Source organism: Notechis scutatus, chromosome Z (genome assembly GCF_049901735.1).
Source record: "Notechis scutatus isolate UNSWTSFEM ecotype Mainland chromosome Z, rNotScu1.2, whole genome shotgun sequence".
In the NCBI taxonomy this organism is placed as follows: domain Eukaryota; kingdom Metazoa; phylum Chordata; class Lepidosauria; order Squamata; family Elapidae; genus Notechis; species Notechis scutatus.
In genome coordinates, this window is record NC_142025.1 from 71,799,687 (window position 1) to 71,819,351 (window position 19,665).

General features: G+C 39.0%; 1 protein-coding gene across 1 annotated transcript in view; it reads right to left on the minus strand.

Annotated features, from left to right (window-relative positions):
- COA1 (cytochrome c oxidase assembly factor 1) overlaps window positions 1-19,665 on the minus strand; it is a 104,875-nt gene continuing 85,210 nt past the window's right edge. Inside the window, exons 2-6 of the mRNA XM_026682835.2 lie at window positions 11,042-11,096; window positions 10,186-10,283; window positions 6,357-6,508; window positions 773-849; window positions 1-173 (exon numbers count right to left, since the gene is read on the minus strand). Coding sequence (XP_026538620.1) covers window positions 86-173; window positions 773-849; window positions 6,357-6,508; window positions 10,186-10,273 — 405 coding nt within the window. The 5' untranslated portion in view covers window positions 10,274-10,283; window positions 11,042-11,096 and the 3' untranslated portion in view covers window positions 1-85. The remainder of the gene's footprint in view (window positions 174-772; window positions 850-6,356; window positions 6,509-10,185; window positions 10,284-11,041; window positions 11,097-19,665) is intronic.

Sequence of the window (19,665 nt, forward strand, 5' to 3'; positions counted from 1 at the left end):
TTTTGGATGTCCATAAGAATCTTTATTTAATTTGAATATATTAATACAAATAATAATAATAACTCAGTTCTCTATATTACGTATATTATCCAGAAATAGTCTTCACAGAAGAGACGTACACTGGAATTCTGTGGCCATTGCAGAGCTGTAGTGTGACTTCCTGTAGATTCCAGCTGACACAAAAATTTGTTAGAAATCATATAGTTGAATATGGTAGAAATAGAATAGTTAAGATTTTAACCTAAAATAGGTTCATTGCTGCAGTCCTCCTATACATCATTTGTTTTAAGGTCTTTTAGGTAAATACTATTAAGGATAACAAACCATTGATTTTATTTTTAAGAAGCTTTAAATTGTTGATATTTCTAGTGAACTAAGTTTTTTTTAATTTACTTATTTTTGTAGTGCCCAATCTGGTTTCCAATTACTATCTCAGAAAACTATATAGTCTAGAGGCAAATCAGTGAAAACCTATGGTAGTAGGTAGATAAGGTATAACATTGCATGAATCACTTTTGGAAATCTATATTAGCAACCCAATTCACAATATGTTTTTATTTACATCAGCATTTTCAGCATTTTGAAATGGATTGCAAGTTATACACAGTTCTGTACTTAATCAGTTTCATCACCCATTTGTTTTTATCAAACTTGCAATATCTCCTCTAAGGCTATTAAGTATTGTACATTATTTAATGTAAAATAACTATCATACACAGTATGATTGTTCAAATATCCAACTATTTTTAAAACACTATCTTTTAAAACTTACCTTTTGAGGGAAAAATCCATTTCTGAATTAACATGAAGATAACCACCTGACTTTTTTCCAGATACTGGTATTTTTACCTATAAAAGAAATCCTTCTGGTGAACTTTTGCAAATGTGAATTTTTATGAAGGTAAATTCTTAATGTAGATTTAAAATCTAGTGTCTTAAGCAAGTTATCTTCATTCAATCCGATTAACCACAGGCACTTCTTTAAATATGTACACATTGAGTTTCTATGCACACTAATTCTATTATCTGGCTGAACTACAGACTTTGTTTATCTATCCTAGTGGTTCCCAAAGTGGGCAGTACCACCCCCTGGTGGGTGGTGGGATACCTTAGTGGGGCGCTAAGAGGCAAGAGGTCTGGCAGGGGGGCGCTAAGAGGTGGCGGGGGGTGTTCGAGACACTGGCCCCGCAGGCTCACCCCATTGACTGTTGCACGGCTCTGGTGTCTCGAATGCAGCAGCGGTGGCACGTTGGGAAAGTAGAGCAAAGCCAGTGTGACTTTGCTCTATTTTCCCAATGTGCTGCTGCCGCATTCAAGGTGCTGGCTCTGCCCCACTCTGAGCCCCTTGCACCACTCTGGTGCAACAGTCAGTGGCATCTATGGATCACCTAGGGGGAGGCAGAGGAAGGGGGGCTTTGTCCACATGCCCAATATCTAGGATCCCGCTCAGCCAAGGCCGCCCCTCTTTGTAGTTGCCGTGCCTGGCAGCAAGTTCACAAGCTGCCTCTCCTGCCAGGGATCAGCCTCCCAAGCTGCCCCCCCTTCCGGGGTACTCAGGTCGTAGAGGGCGATGCTGTTCCTTCCTTCCTGGAGCTGGTACAGGGCAGGGTTGAGGAAGCCAAGGGCACGCAGTGGCGGCACATTGGGAAAGTAGAGCAAAGCCATTCTGGCTTTGCTCTACTTTCCCAATGTGCCGCTACTGCTACATTCGAGCGCTGGCCCCACTGGCTCTCCCCATTGACTGTTGCATGGAGAGATGCAAGGGGCTCAATGGGCTGAGCCTGCGGAGCCGGAGCCTGGAACACAGCGGCGGTGGCACGTTGGGAAAGTAGAGCAATGCCACTCTGGCTTTGCTCTACTTTCCCAACGTACCGCCACTGTCGCATTCTCTTGGTTGCCTGTCTGCCTTCCTGCCTACCTACCTACCTGCCTGCCTGTCTATCTACCTACCTACCTACAAATCTATCTATCTATCATCTATCCATCCACCCAAAAGGTCTGTTTGTCTTTCTATCTACCTTACTACCTACCTGCCTATTTATCTATCTACCAATCTATCTACCTACCTACCTATCTACCTACCTACCTACCAACATATCTAGCTATCCATCCATCCATCCATCCAAAAGGTCTGCCTGTCTGCCTTTCTACCTGCTTGTCTGCCTGCCTGCCTCCTGCCTGCCTGCCTACCTATTTATCAATATATCTATCTATCTACATACCTACCTACCTGTCTCTCTCTGTCTTTCTCTCTCTATCCATACATCTATCCATACATCCATGTTCGAGGCGCCGGCCCCACAGGCACATCAGGAAAGTAGAGCAAAGCCAGTCTGGGAGGGTGAGAGGGAGAGGGAGAGGGAGGGAGGGAGGGAGAGAGAAAGAGAGAGAGAGCGAGAGCGAGCGAGCGAGCGAGAGCTGATGCATCAGATTGAAATGACGCCTAGTTTAGACTGAGCCCCTTTTCCACATTGAAACATCTTTGCCAGCACATTGAAACATCTTTGGCTTCTATTAAAGGTTTTGTGGACGAAACATGGTCAAGACTATCAGGAAGCTCTCTCATTTTGTTGAGGTTTTAAACAGGATCCATTGGACCAGATCTCTACCCTAAAAAAAATACTTTTCCCCAATGTATTACAGTGCCAATTCTGAAGAAGGCAAAACCAAAATGTACTGGTAAATTACAAGGAGAACACCCCCCACCCCCCACCCCCCCACACACTCCCTTCTAACCCTGCTGGAGCAGGTGATAGATATCTCATTATATTTCTCTCCCTCCCTCCCTCCTTCTTTATTTCTTTTTCTTTCTGTCCCTTGCTTCCATCCCCCATCTTTCTTTGTCCCTTTTTCTTTCTTTCCCTTTTTCTTTTCTTCCTTCGCTCTTTCTCTCTCTCTCTCTTTTCTCTCGCTCTCTTTCCCTCTCTCAGGCTCACCCCATTGATTTGGTGCACCGCTCCACTCGGACTTGCTTGGGCAAGTCCCTCCGGTGCAGTGGGCTCAATGGGATGGACCTGTGGTGCCGACAACTAGAACGCAGCAGTGCCGGCACATTTAAAAAGTAGAGCAAAGCCAGAGGTCGGTAATTTTTGCTGCTAAGAATCACAAAAGCTTCTGGGCTGTGCACAAGAAAGGACATACATGTTAATGCAATTCAGCAACATAAAATAAAGAAATACAAATAAAACAATCAACAAGAATCGGCAAAGCATCTCTGATCAGATTTTATTTACTACTAGAATCTAATCAGAGATGCTTTGCCGATTCTAGTCCAATGACCTGCTCCAGCAGGGTTGGAAGGGAGTGTGTGTGTTTGTGTGTACATGACTGTCAAAATTCCAAAAACAGGTCAAGTAGCTCTGGGGAGGCCAGTCATAAATTAGAACACTTGCTAAACAACTGGCTATTAAGTGAGGACCACTTGTATTTGGTTTGCCAGTCACTTGGCCATGCCCACCCAGTCACATGACCAGCAAGCCACACCCACCCAGTCACATGGCCACACCTAACCGATCATGTGACCACCAAGCCACGCCCAGCAAGCAAGCCATGCCAGCCAGTCACACGACCAGCAAGCCTAGCCCACCCAGTCATGTGACCAGCAAGCCACACCCTCAAATTAGGCCACGCCCACAGAAATTCGAATCCCACCCCTGGGTGGGGGGCACCGATGAGTATGTAGCACCAAAGGGGCGGTGGACTGAAAAAGTTTGGGAACCACTCCTTTCCCATTTTGTTCACTATAATAACACCAAAACAGAGTACTTGTCATGACTGCAATGAGGACTTCCAATTCTACAAAAACGGTATAGATAGATAGATAGATAGATAGATAGATAGATAGATATAGATAGATAGATAGATAGATAGATAGATAGATAGATAGATAGATAGATAGATAGATAGATAGATATAACCATTCATTTAGCAACTGTTCAAAGTTACAATGGCACTGAAATAGGTGACTTATCACTGGTTTTCACACATACAACTTTTGCAGCATTCCTGTGGTCACATAATCAAAATGTGTATGCTTGGCAACCAATATGTATTTATGATAATTGCAGCATCTCAGCATCGTGTGATTGCCTTTATGACCTTCCCAGCTGAGTTATGACAGCAAAATTCAACGGGGGAAGCGAGATTTGTTTAATGTCTTCAGTGATTTGCTTAACAGCCAAGGCAAAAAAGGTCATAAAATCAGGCGCAACTCACTTAACAACCACTTTGCTTAGTAATGGAAATTCTGGTTCCAATTGCAATCATAAATGGAAAATTACCTATACGAAGTTTTTAAAATCTTTCAGACCAATGGTGGGAATCTTGCCTTCTTCCAATTGTTTCCAAATGCTTAACAGCCATAATTAACACAGCTGATAGGGAGTTCACAAAGATTTGGAAAAATAAAAATCCTTATTCTTGAATTCTGATCTAGTCAAGTCAGCAGCAATTTATTATATGGGTATCTAAATATATATAGGTCGAGATGTTCTTCCCATTTGCAAATTATCCATCCATATCAGTTGAAGCCAAATTAGTCTTGTACAGAATGAATCTACTGACTGAAGATTAGTCACATAACTCCTGAGGCCTAAGAAGAATATAGATTTTTTAAAAGGAAGATATTAGGAGACATAGGCCAGGATACAAACATATATTATTTATTTATATATTTATTTTATTCATTTAGTCATGTTTATGTAGTATATAATGGAGGTGGTGATCCTTTGAGTGCTGTATGCAACAAAATTTCATTTTAATGTATGCTGATTAGCATGCATTGAAAGTGACAAGTTATTGTCCTGTTCTGTACTATCTTGATTCTGTTTTGTTCTGTACTGTACTGTTCTGTTCTGTTCTGCTCTATTCCATTCCATTCCATTCCATTCCATTCCATTCCATTCCCAATGAGTGATCATTCTCAGCAACACTGCACTTCCATTCAGTTGCATGCTAAAATTTCCTTGTTAGATGGACAAGTTATGTGGAAAGAACCAATTTCATTTTCCTACAATTGCAAAGGATTTAATGTTTATATACTTTGGCTGTTGTTGTTGTTGTTAATTTTCCAACCAAATTAATATCACAATGTAATCAACTGAGTGTTATAAGCAATGATTCAGATCCTGGCCAAAGAATTAAAGTACTACTGTACTACTGTAAAATGTATACTGTGACAAGGTAATCTTTTGCAACTTAATACATTAAGTTTAAAATTTAGTTCAAATCAGTTTCGTCTCATATAAATAGTGAAACCATTAGTCTAAGACCACTTACATTAGTTTCAAAATCTATATAAGCAGTGGTGGCATTCAAATTTTGTTACTACTGGTTCTGTGGGCGTGGCTTGGTGTGGCTTGGTGGGCATGGCATGGCTTGGTGGCAGCGTGGCAGGGGAAGGATACTGTAAAATCCTCATTGCCTCCCCATTCCTGGGGGAAGGTTACTGCAAAATCCCATTCCCTTCCCACCCCACTAACCTGCTTCCCAGCTCCGTTCTCCTGTGCAGGGCAACAAAACACAACCCAGCTGATCAGCTGGGACTCAGGAGGCAGAGAATAGATGGGGGTGGGGCCAGTCAGGTATTTGCTGGTTCTCTGAACTACTCAAAATTTCCACTACCAATTCTCCAGAACCTGTCAGAACTGGCTGAATACCACCTCTGTGTATAAAGTATCTTACTAAAAGTATCCCTTACTTGCTGACTGCCTTGTTTAACAACTATTTGAACCATTGTAACCACAACTTATAATGGTGTAAAAACCCAGGTTCGACAACCATCACAATGTCCTATAATCACAATCATCATTTGTGTGCTTTGTAACCAGATTGCAATAAGCAGTTAACAGAGAACTCACAAATAAAATTGTTCAGTTAGTCATGTAATATTTCATTTCACAATAGAATGGGACATGATGCCATAAGTTCATTGTGGTTATGTGATTTTCTGCTTAGCAACTGTGATTCTTGATGATAGACTTGCCTGACCCAATGGTAGTCAGTAAGCAAGAACTACCTATATGAGATTAAATAAAGACCTTGAAGATATTAGGAAGCTTAGACAAAGTTTAAAATGTGTTCATATGGAGCCTCTTTTAAAATCAGCATGACAGCTAATTTTTTACACATTATTACTACTATAACTACAAGTATTACTGTTTTAAATTACTGAATAATATTCAATAATTCCAAATTTTCAGGAATCCTGCCCCTGCTACTTAGAATAATATCATTTTCTGTATTAACTTTAAAAACATCCTTTAACATCCTAGTCAAACTGAAACTGTTTTTTGTTCTTTGTCATGATTCATGTTTCTTTTATTTCTACATCAGCTCTTAATGCATCTGCCGATTACCTGGGCTGTTGACTTATCAACACGGTTGCTCTTGTCTCTCAAGCTGATGTAGTGAACTTTCAGAGGGGGAGCACCAAGTGCTTCTAGGGCTAAGGGGTCTGCTTCAAGTTGCTTAAGAGCATCCTGATAGTATTTTGTTCTAGAGAAAACCCCTGAATAAAAAAGCAAAAAAAGAGAAACAGTATAATTTTGGACAAAATATCGAAAAGAACACTGTTAAATGTTAATCAAACCCAGAAAGGCATCCAACTGATGCTCAAGCCAAGAAAGTTAAAGTGCTGGGAGTCTCCTCGAGTTTTCTTCCCTTTACATCCTACAGGTGCTTTTTTCAAGAGGCAACTGGACTTTCTTTGTTTTTGCCTCTTATCCATGTTTTTGCCTCTTATCCATGTTTTGCTTCTTATCCAAGAAGCTTCTTCATATTAGAAAATCACTTTGCATTAAGCAAATAGGGGGTTTGTTGTTCTTTGCTCCTCCATTTCAAATGTGCAGGGCCTGACTAAAACAAGGATTGAATTGTTTACTTCCCATCTTGGAATAGAGTATTCAAAAATATCAGAGGAACTAAAGTGACTGTTGCAAACCACATTCTTTCTATTTCATGTAATTATTTCATTTTCCTTTCTATCAAGAGTACCCTGTGTTACTCTCTGCTTTAAAGTTCTCGATTCATATCTATAGACTGCGAGATGATATCCCAAGGCTAAGATTCATAGGCCTCTCAAAAATCAGGCAGAGAAGTTTTAGAAGATGTACCAAATGGAAAATCTCCTTATTCTTGAAATATCTCTTCAGAAATGAGGCAAAGTTCACCAGCATCACAATTGGATTTTTGTTAATTTCTTCTATTACAACTAATGAAAAAGGAATAAAAGTAAGTCAGTAGAAACAAAGAAGTGGGGGGGGGGGGGAAGAAACCCTCTTTTTTGAAAATTGGTTATCCCTTTCAATAAATTCTTCCACCAGAGTCATCACAGCTGTCTTACATCTTCATAAATCTTTTAAAAAAACAAGATACCACTGTTTATTTGGCTAGAATTTGCTTAGAGTTAGGAAATAGAAAAGGCCTTTCAGTTGTCTTCCATAGTTAGTTTTTCAGCAATGAAAAACTAACCAGCAATGAAAAACTAGCCTGGAAGAGCAACATTTAGCACAAATGCAGACCCAAAAGGTTCAGTTAACCTGATTGACTGATTGTGTGATAATTCTGACCTGTACTGAAGTTTTAAAAATTTGTAAGAAATTTTAACCCCCAACATATATCAGATTATTCTGGATTTTTATATACTTACCCACCACTTAGTCAGGTAAATTTGGAAATTAAATTTCTCCATTGGTGCTTTGGAACTATTAGCATTGACACTAACACAATATTTTTGCTTCTAGTGCTGCTTGCCCTTTGGGAAAATCAGTTCATTGGTTGGCAATCCAACAGCAAGCAAAGAAGAACACGATTTTTAGTAATGTTTACCAACTATGGGTTTCTTGTGTTCTATTGTTCTATTTCTTGTGTTCTTGTGTTCTACAAATGGTGAGTCATATCTCGCTCTGTTCATGAAAGCAGAGCATGATAGCAAAATCTACATTTATATAATTGTTTTGGCAGAACAACAGAACTTTGTTGCATCATATACTTTTTCCCCATAATGTCGGGCTTCGACCCTGCCACCAATATCGGCCGACACATTACCCTAGCGGTTCCTGATGGTCCCGGGTCCAGACGCCCCAGCCGCAACGCCTTGCTTCATGCCCACCAGCTGGGAAGCTTTGTATGGACCCGACAAATTACCCTGAATGGTCCTGATGATCCTGTCTTGCCTCGTGTCGGCGCGACCAGCTGGGGAGCTTTGCATGGACTCAGCTGTTTGGTGGTGTGCGTTCCTTTGGGCATGCTCCTGCCTGCCTTCGAACGGACCTGTCAGCCGTTGGGCGGTGGGCGTTCCTCCCTCTTTTCAGTGCCACCAGGCAGGAAGCGTTTCACACTGGCAGCTTTGGGGATTACTATGGAATTGGTGGCACAAACGGCGGGGTGGGATGGGGCTCGGCATGGGGATTAGCTTGGAGATAGTTTTGCGGGGTGGGGGCGTGCAAGGTAGCTAGGGAAGGATGTTGGATAATTAAGCGTTTCCAGGGGCGGACGTTAGATAATTAAGGGAAAAAGACTATAAACAGCGCTGAGAGGCAGACGCTCTCAGCACTGGCTTTGCTCGGGAATTACCATTTGTTGCTGATTGTTGGAGGAAACAGACCACAATAAACAAGTCTTGCCACAAACAGAACGTGAGTAAAGTAGTTCATTGGTGAAGTTTCATCGTGTTCCAACGGAAGCTGACACATTAGCTTGAATGAGGGATAGAAAATTATTTTTGCAGCAAAAGATGTATAGCTACTGTTGTGGATACTCTTTTGATATATAAAATATTAACTTATGTAGGAATACTTTAAAAATAAGGTTTATACTTTAAAAAAATGGTTTATAAAATCCATTATCAGCTGAGGTTATTTATATGTTTTTGTTGTTGAAAATGTATCACAAATAACTTGGGATTCTATAAAATCAAATAATTTTCAAAAGGATTTTAACTACAAAACACACACCTTCTAAACTTTGAATATGAAAAAATAAAGTTTCATGTCACAGCCCTCATGTGCGATTTGTATACCTTGTTGAGAGAAAATGTATGCCTTATTTCTTATAATTTATTTTACATCTCAAGCGTTGTCAGTCAGACCCATGTTCAAAGCAAATTTTGGATTTGTAATTATCAATATATATTCTTTCGAAGTACCATTTATAAAATTGGGAAGTTTTTCACCCCAATGGGATTGGCCTATCTTATGCAGGCCAGTAGGAGTGTATCCCAGACCCTGTTGGTCAAGGAATTCTAGCTGGCAAGGTCCAAGAGAAGAACCTTTTCTGCCAAGGCTCCTGCCCTCTGGAACATTATGCCCCCAAGGCGAGATTTCATCCCCCCTGGCCTTCCACATAATAATCATAAAATCTGGCTCTGCCAATTGGCCTGGGGTCCTGATCGGAGATATTCTGTATTGGAGCTGGTTAGTAGACGGAGAGAGGATTCTGCCTCCATCTTGTTTGCATTTGGCTTTCTTCTTCAGCTATTTTTGCTAACTTTAATGCTAATGCTTATCATTTTAATATTTTATGTTGTTTCTATTTTATTGTAAGCCACCTAGAGTCTTCTGATGGCAAGATGGATGGCAAATAAATAAAATGTTTAGAAGGTCAAAGTCCTCCAACTATTAGCAAAATCAGAAATATTTAGCTGGATAGTATAAAAAAGGATTCCAAGTAGAGAACATAATATTTGGTTGAACCTCATATGAATAGGTAGGGATATTATTTTTAAAATCTCCCCATCTAAAATTTTATTACAGATAGAAAATGTTAAATAATGGGTTGATAGAAGAGACAGAGAAAGATCTTCGATAATAACTCTTTATTTGCAAAAGCAAAACCCAGCAAGGAGTCTGGCTGACAGCGCACCTTTTATAGCAAACTGTCAGCTGACTCAGCCAATAGGAACGAATTGATTTTCCCGCCTTGGAGGCGGACCTGAGTGAAGCCTTTATTCACTGGCTTCACTCCTCAATCTGAATATGTAACAGGAAACAATATTTCCAAGAAGAAATGTTAGTCCAATTCTTTGCCCACCATGCTGGCTTTCTGTTTGTAAAAAATTTTGAGTGTGGAAAAATGAGTAGGTCCCTGCACTTATAGTCTAAGAGGGTGCAATTCAATACATCAAGTTAATGCACCGACACTCCCTTTATAAATCAGTTTCAAATTGCTACCTATGATGGAACTTACTTTGTACATAGTAGTATGTAAAAGCACCTGCTGTAATACATTGAACACCCATAAAAAGAGCCATTTGCTGAAATTTTCTTAAGGACATATTTTATTTCCTAGGGAGAAAAAAGTTGGAAAATGAATTATTGTGCATGAGAAAAACCAGGTAATTATGTTAATTCATTTTCAATATTTCCACAAGACTGGCCTGAATGAAAGCCCTCCACATAGCATTCTGTATTGGTTCTCTCAGAGAGAATATCCCAAAGGAAAACTGAGCAGACCAAATCCATTTATACATTTCTTTCAAGGATGTCACTATTTCACTAATTATTGGGGGTGAAAATGACATTTCTGTATAGCTAGTAGTCAGAAATGTAGCCTGGTGTTCCTATGCCTTTGCATATAGATGATTAAGAAGCCCTGATTATTCCTAAAAATGACAACATTATAGCCAGAAACAGGAATTTATTTGGCAAAATGATTACACCTTCTGAAATCTCTCTTTTTCTTACATCTCTCAGCTAAAACCGAACATAATCTACTGAATCATATTTTAAGGGGATAAAACAAGAGGGAAAGTGCAAATATTTTGCATGTGTAATGTGAGAATGCTCAGGAACATGAACATTCATTCTTTTGCTCCTTCCAAGATGAAGTGCTGTGGCTTTACACATGCTTTTATACATTAGTAAAAATGCAACAATAACCTCTAAATATATAACTTTATCTTCTTAGTATATTCCTAAAAGAATAGGTTAGGGACAGATTGCCATGGAGAAAATTGATGTGGTTTCTAAAAGTTAAAAAATTACTTGATGATGTATAATCAATCAATCATCAATCAATCAAATCTAATGACATTATAACATACCTTGTCAAGGTCTTCCCAGGAAGTTCTTCAATTGTCTTGGTTAAGAAGAATTATTCTGGAATTTAAAAGTAGTTACATACATCAGTATCTTTAAGTTCCTTTAGAACAGGTCTGGAAAAAAATTGCATCATATCTTCCTCCTCTCCTATTAACCAATATTACCCAATTTGGTGTCCCCTAGATGTATTGAGATTACAACTCTCAGAATTCAAGACCGGCTTTGCAAAAAACTGATGTTGCTGAAAAAAATATGAACCTGAATATTTTGCAACATCCCTTTTAAAAAATATTTTCCAAATGATGCAGTTCTAAAAGCTGGAAAATAATATTTCAAACTGGCCAAGAAATTGTTCTGTGGGTGTTCAACATCCACCTGGCCAGCATAAATATGGAGAAAAAAATGTACTCCAACTTCTAGAAAGTACAATTATCCATCCCTGCTTTAAATTGTGAAAACCACATACATAATTGCTATTCTCCTTAACTGTTTGAGCTTTCCAAGGCCACTTCCCCTCTTTTAACCGAGCCTATCTCCCTCTTTATTTGAGTTCCAGATATCTGAGAATAATTGTGTCCTTGGGTGAAAAACGTTCCAAATGGAGCAGGTGGTAAAGCTATTTCCACCTTTTCCTGAATGAAGAGATTGGCCTATGGCTAGACTGATTTGCAGCATTTAAGGTGCTTCAATTAACCAACATGAACGATGTACTATTATCCAAATTGTAACTTGAGATAAAAATACATAATTGAATAAATTAAATCCAAAATGTGCAATATAAACAGTTATGTACATCAAAGAGAAATATTCTGAAGAAACACAATCAACAATCAGGTAAAACAACAGTTAGATATAAAAATTGACATTAAAAAATATATGAACACAAATATACAAAGCCTGGGCATAAAGATAATAACTGTGTCAGGTATGGCTCCATTCCACATCCAAGAAAGAAAACCTTAGACTCCCATCTTTATAGAGAAAAGGACTTTTACTGAAATTGAAGTGGTAGCAACAGAAGAAATAAAAGATCTGAGGCAAAAGGTGCAGAAATTACATATAGAAAGTTATGACATGTCCCCACCCCCAACAATTCAAACAGGACATCCAACCTGAGGTATGTATAATGTCATGTGGGTATATCTTCAGGTGGAGTCTCAGACATCTGGTATGCCAAGACAGTTGATCTTGGCCTGGAAAGATAAGTGACTGCATTTGTGCAGTAAGCAAGAAAGCATCCCAACTTTTACAATTCACACTTCACCTCCAGCACCCTTCCCCCCATGAGGCCCAATAATCCCCTGTGCCAGTTTCTATGGCAGCTGGAAAGAGTCAAGCAGAAGACAGAATCTTGGAGGCTGACAAACTGCTGCTTTCATAATGGAGTCATCTAAGTATGTCTGTGGTAATCTAAGATACCAGCACTTTGAATGGACTTCTAAATAACCTGTGATAGGCCCATGGCTGTCATGGTAGCTATAAACTCTAGAGCCACCTCAGACCCTATTTCAAGGGAAGGCAGTTTAAAGTGCCTGCAAACCACCAGCCAAATCCAGAAACAGAGTGAAAGGAGTTCAAGCAGAGAGGTTGCTGTGCAGCGGGGGTGTGTGTGTGTGTGGGGTGTGTGTTAGTACTAAAATAACAGTCCCAACTGATCTCTACAGCCCAACTTAAACATAAAGGATCATACAACTGGTGATTTGTGATCTGTGAAAATTATAAAAAAATATGATTTTCCCTCATGAATGACCCTGCACCCTTGCTAAAATGAAATAACAATAGAAATAGCAAGCTTACATACCATCCATAGTGATCAAACTCCTGCATTCTAACCACTGTGCCACCATGGCTCAATTGCAATTCAGCTGGCAAATTTTGGAAAAGGCAACTCCCCTTTTAGAATCCACACAGATCTCGGTAATACCTCAACTAATAACCACAATTGAGCTCATAAATTTTGTTGCTAAGTGAATTTTGCCCCATTTCATGACTTTTCTTGCCACATTGTTAAAAGAATCACTACAATTGTTAAATTAGTAACTGCAATTGTTAAATTAATATTAAGTGAATCTGGCTTTTCTATTAACTTTGCTTGTCAGAAGGATCACATGACGCTGAGACACAGCAACTATCATAAATATGAACCAGTTGTCAGAGGGCGGAGCTGGCGTTGCGGCGGTTGGACAGGCGATCTTGATCCTCCAAGATCATCGTTGATATGCTGGTTGACCCCCATGGACCTAAACCGTCCCATAGAGACAGTGATTGACAAGGGCACGTCCTGTTGATCCCAGGGACATCGCAAAGTTCCTGGTTGATCCAGGGAAAGCCCTTTTTGCCGGTGGCGGAGAGGCAGCCTTTCAAGCTGCTGAAGCTGGGACAGCTCTGGAACGGAAGAGATGGGGCGTTGGTCCTACCTGAACGCTTCTTCTCGGGGAGCCGAAGGGAGAATCCAGGCTGGGTAGTCTCTAGTCTCCTAGCTCTGTAGACCAAGTTTAAAAACTGAGGACACACCCCCTGGTAACGGTCCCCAGTTCTGAACGATGTTGAAGCGAATTCAGCTGCTCCTTGTCTTCAAACAGACAGTTCATTGATACTGTGAAAAAAAGGGATATTTCCTCCCTATTCCGACCATACAGAATACAGGGTGGGACTGGATTCTCCCTTCGACTCCCTGAGAAGAAGCATTCAGGTAGGACCAACGCCCCTTCTCCACTGAGCCGAAGAGAGAATCCAGGCTGGGACATACCAAAGCTGGCTGATGGCTGTCCTACGGGTGGGAGCTGGATTGGTCGGAAGTCTCCACCTCTACATGCACACCCTGGAGGACTCGTCTTCCAAATGACGCCTCCGCTGAGGCAAAGGAGTCAATTTTGTAATGTCTTATGAATGGGGTCACCGATGACCAGGTCACAGCTCTACAAACGTCCAGAATCAATGCCTGCATTGCCCAGGCTGCGGTGGTTGCTGCACTTCTGGTTGAGTGCGCTGTGATCCTCCTGGGCACAGGAAGGTTCTGTAACTCATAGGCCCGTGCAATGCAGGCTCTGAGCTAGCGACCTACTGTGGAAGGTGTCACCCTGCGACCTAAAATTGACGGCTGAAAAGAAACAAACAAGGCTTCCGTCCTCCTAAAAGAAGACGTTCTTTTAATGTAAATACAGAGGGCCCTCCTAACGTCCAAGGTGTGCCATTTTTTCTCTAGTGCATGGGTAGGCTCAGGGCAGAAATTAGGCAAAATCAACTCCTGGGAACGATGGAATAAGGGTTAGGGTTAGGGTCTCGCAGCTGCCACGGTGCTCTGGGGACTGGTTGGGGGATTGGGATTGAATCCCAATGGCCAAACCCCCCCAAACTGCAAGATTACCCCCAAATGAAATAAATGACCTCTGCCACCAAAAAGGGACAGAAGTGCTTAGCGGCAACTGCGGCTCATCCTGGGCAAGGGAAAGTGGATCGGTAGGAGGCGAGTTCAATAAGACGCCGGCTCTCACCCCAGCCCGGGCCACATGGGCTCTCAGGGTCACCTCCACTCCAGTTTTGATAGGAAACAAAACAAAAAAATCAGTCCACCAGCAAGGAAAGTCAAAAATTAAAATAACAAGCAAAAACTGCGAACCCGAAAAAAGGCACGAAAAAATGAAAGTGCTAAACCAGCAAGCCGGCTAGCTGTCAAACCTGATCTAAGCCTCTCTGCGAAAAAAAAGCTTAATCCAGGGGGTGAATATTCTTCTACAATCCTAACTATTCAGAGCCCTTAAAGGGAGGTCTGAACATGCTGAGACCGAGTGAAGAACTGGGGACCGTTACCCGGGGGTGTGTCCTCAGTTTTTCAACTCGGTCTGCACAGCTAGGAGACTAGAGACTACCCAGCCTGGATTCTCCCTTCGGCTCAGTGGAGAATGGAAGAAAGTGTGTCAGTTTGGTGAGATGAACTTTTACTTATTATTTCTTGGACAGAACAACATGAAAAAATTAAAGTGGACTAAAAGTGAAGAGAAAAGAGTTTAAGCGGCGTGATTAATTGTCAAAGTGAAAGTTTTTTTCTTTTTTTCCCTTTTTATTGGAACTTTGAACTTGGCAAAGCTGTTCAACTTTAAGCTGGACTGGTACTTTTTAATCTTTTTATTTCTGTTTGTATTTCTTTCTCCTTTTTTTAACAATCCTATTGAAAACTCTTTTTTGATTAAGACTCTTCTGCTTGATTTAAGATTTATTTTTCTCCCTTTAAAAAAAAAGGGGGGGGGAGATTTTACTTAAGTAAGTTTACATAAGTAAGTAGCACTGCCGCCCAGAGGCTTGGATATATTGTTTCTTTTTTCCCACTAGTTTGTGTTACAATCAAGGACTCTGAGCTGTGTATTGGAAAAGATAGAGATGAGCATGGTAGTTTGTTTATTCAGGTGCTCATTTGTGAACAGATAGCTGGAGTTGAAGTTGAAAGAAAGAAGATTGAAGTGACCTTGAAAAACTCTGAGCTGATTTATCAAAGAGCCTTGGATATTTGGCAGCAGAGGCTTGTTTTATATTAGAATTGCTTTTTACTTTTTGCCTCCCTTTCTACCCCCCCATTCCACTAGTTCGGGCTTTTTTTCTCTTTAATTGGATTTTGACTTTTTAAACCAGGAACCAGAATGTAAATCTTTTATTTTTGTTTTCTTTTGTTTATTAAGAAGAACATATAGAATATTTCTCTTTCTCTTTTTTATTGTTGATTTTTTACTTTTTACATTTACCATTGTAACTAATTGGATTAAAGTATACAAGTGCCTGAAGACTTTCTTTTTCCTTTTTTCCTTTGGAGTGGCAACTATTTGCCTTCGTCTTTTTTTTTCTTTTTTTCCACTTTTTCTCTCTCTCTCTTTCTTTACAGATAAGTATTATAAGATGAGTAGAAAGACAACAGCTCCAGCTTCTTTGATACCAACCCCCTCACCATCTGAAGGACAACGATCTATACAGACAATATTGCAACAGGAAAAAGAGAAAGAGAAGGAAATGACATTACAGATGATTATGCAAGGAATCCAGAAGATTGAGCAAAAAATTGAAAAGACAGATGAGAAAGTGGAAAAATATTCAACAGATGATGATGATGAAATATGAAGACAGATTTTAAAAATTGAAGAAGAAGATATACAAAGAGATAAGAAAATTGGAGACATTGATATTCGATTGAGTGATGTCGAGAAGGGCAGATGTGAGCCATTAGGATGGGAAATAGATAAATCAGAAATTTATTTAAGATTTCAAAATATAGAAGAAGGAAAAGGTGAAAACCTTGCTGAAATAATAGCAGAAATATTGGCAGAAGCACTGGAAATAACCAAAGAAAAGATGATGGATGGGATGGATGAAGTGTTTTGTGTCTATACAAGATATGCAACAAGGAATAGACTACCAAGAGAAGTTCACATTAGATTTACTAAGAAGATTATTAAGACACAGCTACTCCAGGTGGTGAGAGAGAAAACACTAAAATATAAAGACAAAGAAATTGTGGTGCTGAAACAGATATCAAGAAAAGTAAGAGAGATGAGAAGAGAATATTTATTCTGGACTAAAGAGTTACTTAAAAGAGGAGTAAACTACAGATGGTTGATGCCAGAAGGCCTCTTGTTCACTTGGCAGGAACAAAGACACAGAACTGACACAGTTGAAAAAGCTGAGCTATTCTACTTAGCATACTTTAGAGGAAAGGAGGAAGAAGAAAGGAAGGAAGACTCACTGATTGAATTTCAAGAGGAGTGTATAGCAGTAATTGAAAAAGAAAAAGAAGAGGTTGCAGTAGGCGGTGAACCCAGAGAACGAGAATTGAGATCTACTAGAGCAATTAAAACCCTCTTATAAAGCTTAACATGGATGGAAGAAAATTGATTTCAATTAACATAAATGGACTTAATTTGGCTACTAAAAGGAAACTATTTCACAAATTAGAAAAATTAAAATTTGACATAATCTGCTTACAAGAAGTACATATTAAAAAACAACATGAATATATAATAAAACAAGCAAAACTAGGGAAATTATTTATGTCGCTGGCACAATCCGAAAAAAGAGGTGTGGTATTATATATTAAAGAAACAATTTTGGCAGAACTAATCTACACAGATGATGATGGAAGGATTCTGATGGTGGAAATAATGGATAACAGCATTAAAACACTTCTAATTGCAATTTATGCCTCAAATGATAAACAAGAATTCTACAGAAAATTACATACAAAAATAATTGATTTGGACTATGTTAATATTTGTATGATGGGAGATTTTAATGGAATAATTAATGACTGGTTGGATTATAAAACACATAAAACAACAAAGAAAGATACTACCAAAATCCTTCCTTCGAATAATAGAAGAAATTAACTTAAAAGATGCATGGAGAGAAATGCGGAAAGTAAACAATATACTTTTTATTCAAACAGGCATACATCCTGGTCTAGAATAGATATGATATAGATGTCAGCAGAATTATTATTATTATTATTATTGAAAAGTTTATTGATTTTTAAAAACAGACATAAACAAACAAAACATAAAACATAAAAACATAAAACATCTTTTTTGAAAGCAGCATAATCCTGGGTTACATCTCTTCGTACAGACACAAATTCAAGTTCATGCTCATTTTTATATTCCATTCCATATCTTATTACTATTCTACATTTTCTATATAGCGTCTCCCCTCTTTTAACTTTCTTAATTTTATTATATTTATTTCATCTCAATTCAAATCATTGTACTTATATTCTTTGTCTGTCCTGTTTCAACTGTCTACTATCTTTTCTCATTAAAAAAAATTTCTCCTGTAATCACTGATTGGAGTATGATGCCTTTATATCTTTCCCCTAAAATTATAACACTTAATATAATACATAACTTCCATTCAGATTCTGCTTGGCACATTCTAAAACTACACACTGTATTTTGAAAAAAGAAAAAAATTATAAATATATAATATAATTAAAACAACAATCCATTCTAATTCAATTTTATCACTAATATTAATATTCATTTAAATCTTAACATTTTACACATTGCTTTTCAGATAAATATCATACTTCTATGGGAACACTTATAAACTTTCCATAGTTAATTCCCCCCCTCTTCACTTATATTTTATAAAACATTGAGTAATTAAAATGTTCCCGTTCCTTCCTAGTTCAGTTTTCTCATATATTTTATTTCATTTATTTTATTCACAAAAGTTTCACTAAATTACACTGACTATTTTATCCCTCTTTTTAATCATATGTTGTTTCCAATTTTCTAACATTATTTCTATTACAAATATAACAATACAATCTTATGTACCTTCAGAATCCCTTTTTCAGTTAAATTTTCACCCATTATCTCTAAATAGGTCCTGTTTCTTTACATCTTGCTCCAAACCTTTGTAACTTCTCTTCCTTTCCTTCTTCCCTCTCTTCTTCTCTCTCCCCTTTTTACCCCCCTGTCTCTCCACCTCCATTTCCCTCTACTGTATTCTCCTTTTCTGTTGCTTTCCAACATTATATCCACTTTTCAAATTATTTTTCCCTTTTTTGGCTGTTTTTTTAAGTCTTAAATTCTCCATTCTCTTTCCTCCCTTTCCCCTTTCTTCCCCAGATAGAGTTACTTGTTCATTAAAGATGGCTTCTTCTTTGTCACAATCTTCTTGTTGCGCAATCTTTTCTTGCTGTTTCTTGTAGTTACAAATCTCCATTTCTAAGAATTGAAAAACGGAGCCAAAAGAGCCCTTCCCTTCTTGTGCCTCTTCTTTATATTTTTTAAGTTCCATTTTCAGTTCATCCAGAAGTGATGCCATTGTAGAATTTTTTAAACAACCACCCAATTGTTTTTAGTCATTCAAATATAATATCCAAAAGTCACCAAGCAATCCAAATACACACAAGCTGTTTCTTTTTACACTTTCTTCTTTTTTCACTTTCTCTTCCTGGGGTTACTATTTAGTTACAAAGTTCCAGTTAAAATGTATCTTTTAGAAGTCTTATTGAGATTTTACTTTAGATTCTTTTGAAGTCCAGGCAGTCTCCTCCCTCCAGATCCTGCCCTTATTCTTTTCCTCTCCTTTCCTGCTTATAGAAAAAAATTTTTTTTAGTGTCCAGAAATCTTTATTGTCCCTTTGGCATTTAATTATATTTTCAGCTTAATTGCCTACTGGTGCCAAAACGGATTTTTCCTATTTCTTATTCAGCTCTCTTCATTGTCAATGTAAGGAAGAAGAGAGAAGAAAAAAAAACTTTCCCTTTTCACTTTCTTTCGCTGCTTCCGACTCTTCTTTGGGAGCGATGTTATCTTTTATAAAATTTAAATTCCAGGGTACCTTAGTTGTTGCTTTTTAACCCGGTCAGCCAAAACTTTCACTTCTTATCTTCCTCCTGCACTTTCTTTTCCGGTTGAGTGCTTCTTTGAGGTGGCCACTTCTGACCACCTCCTACCGCCTTCGGGAAAGGGAGTTTGACCAGCTGAGGAGGAGAGATGCGGCTCTCCTCGACCCTGCTGCTGATCTCCCCCCTCTTCACCACCTCTATGGGGTGGCTTAGCCCCGAAGCCAGCTGGCTTGGGGTGCTCCAGCGGCGAGCCCAGGCAGAAACTGCGCACGATCGCGGATTCCTGCCTG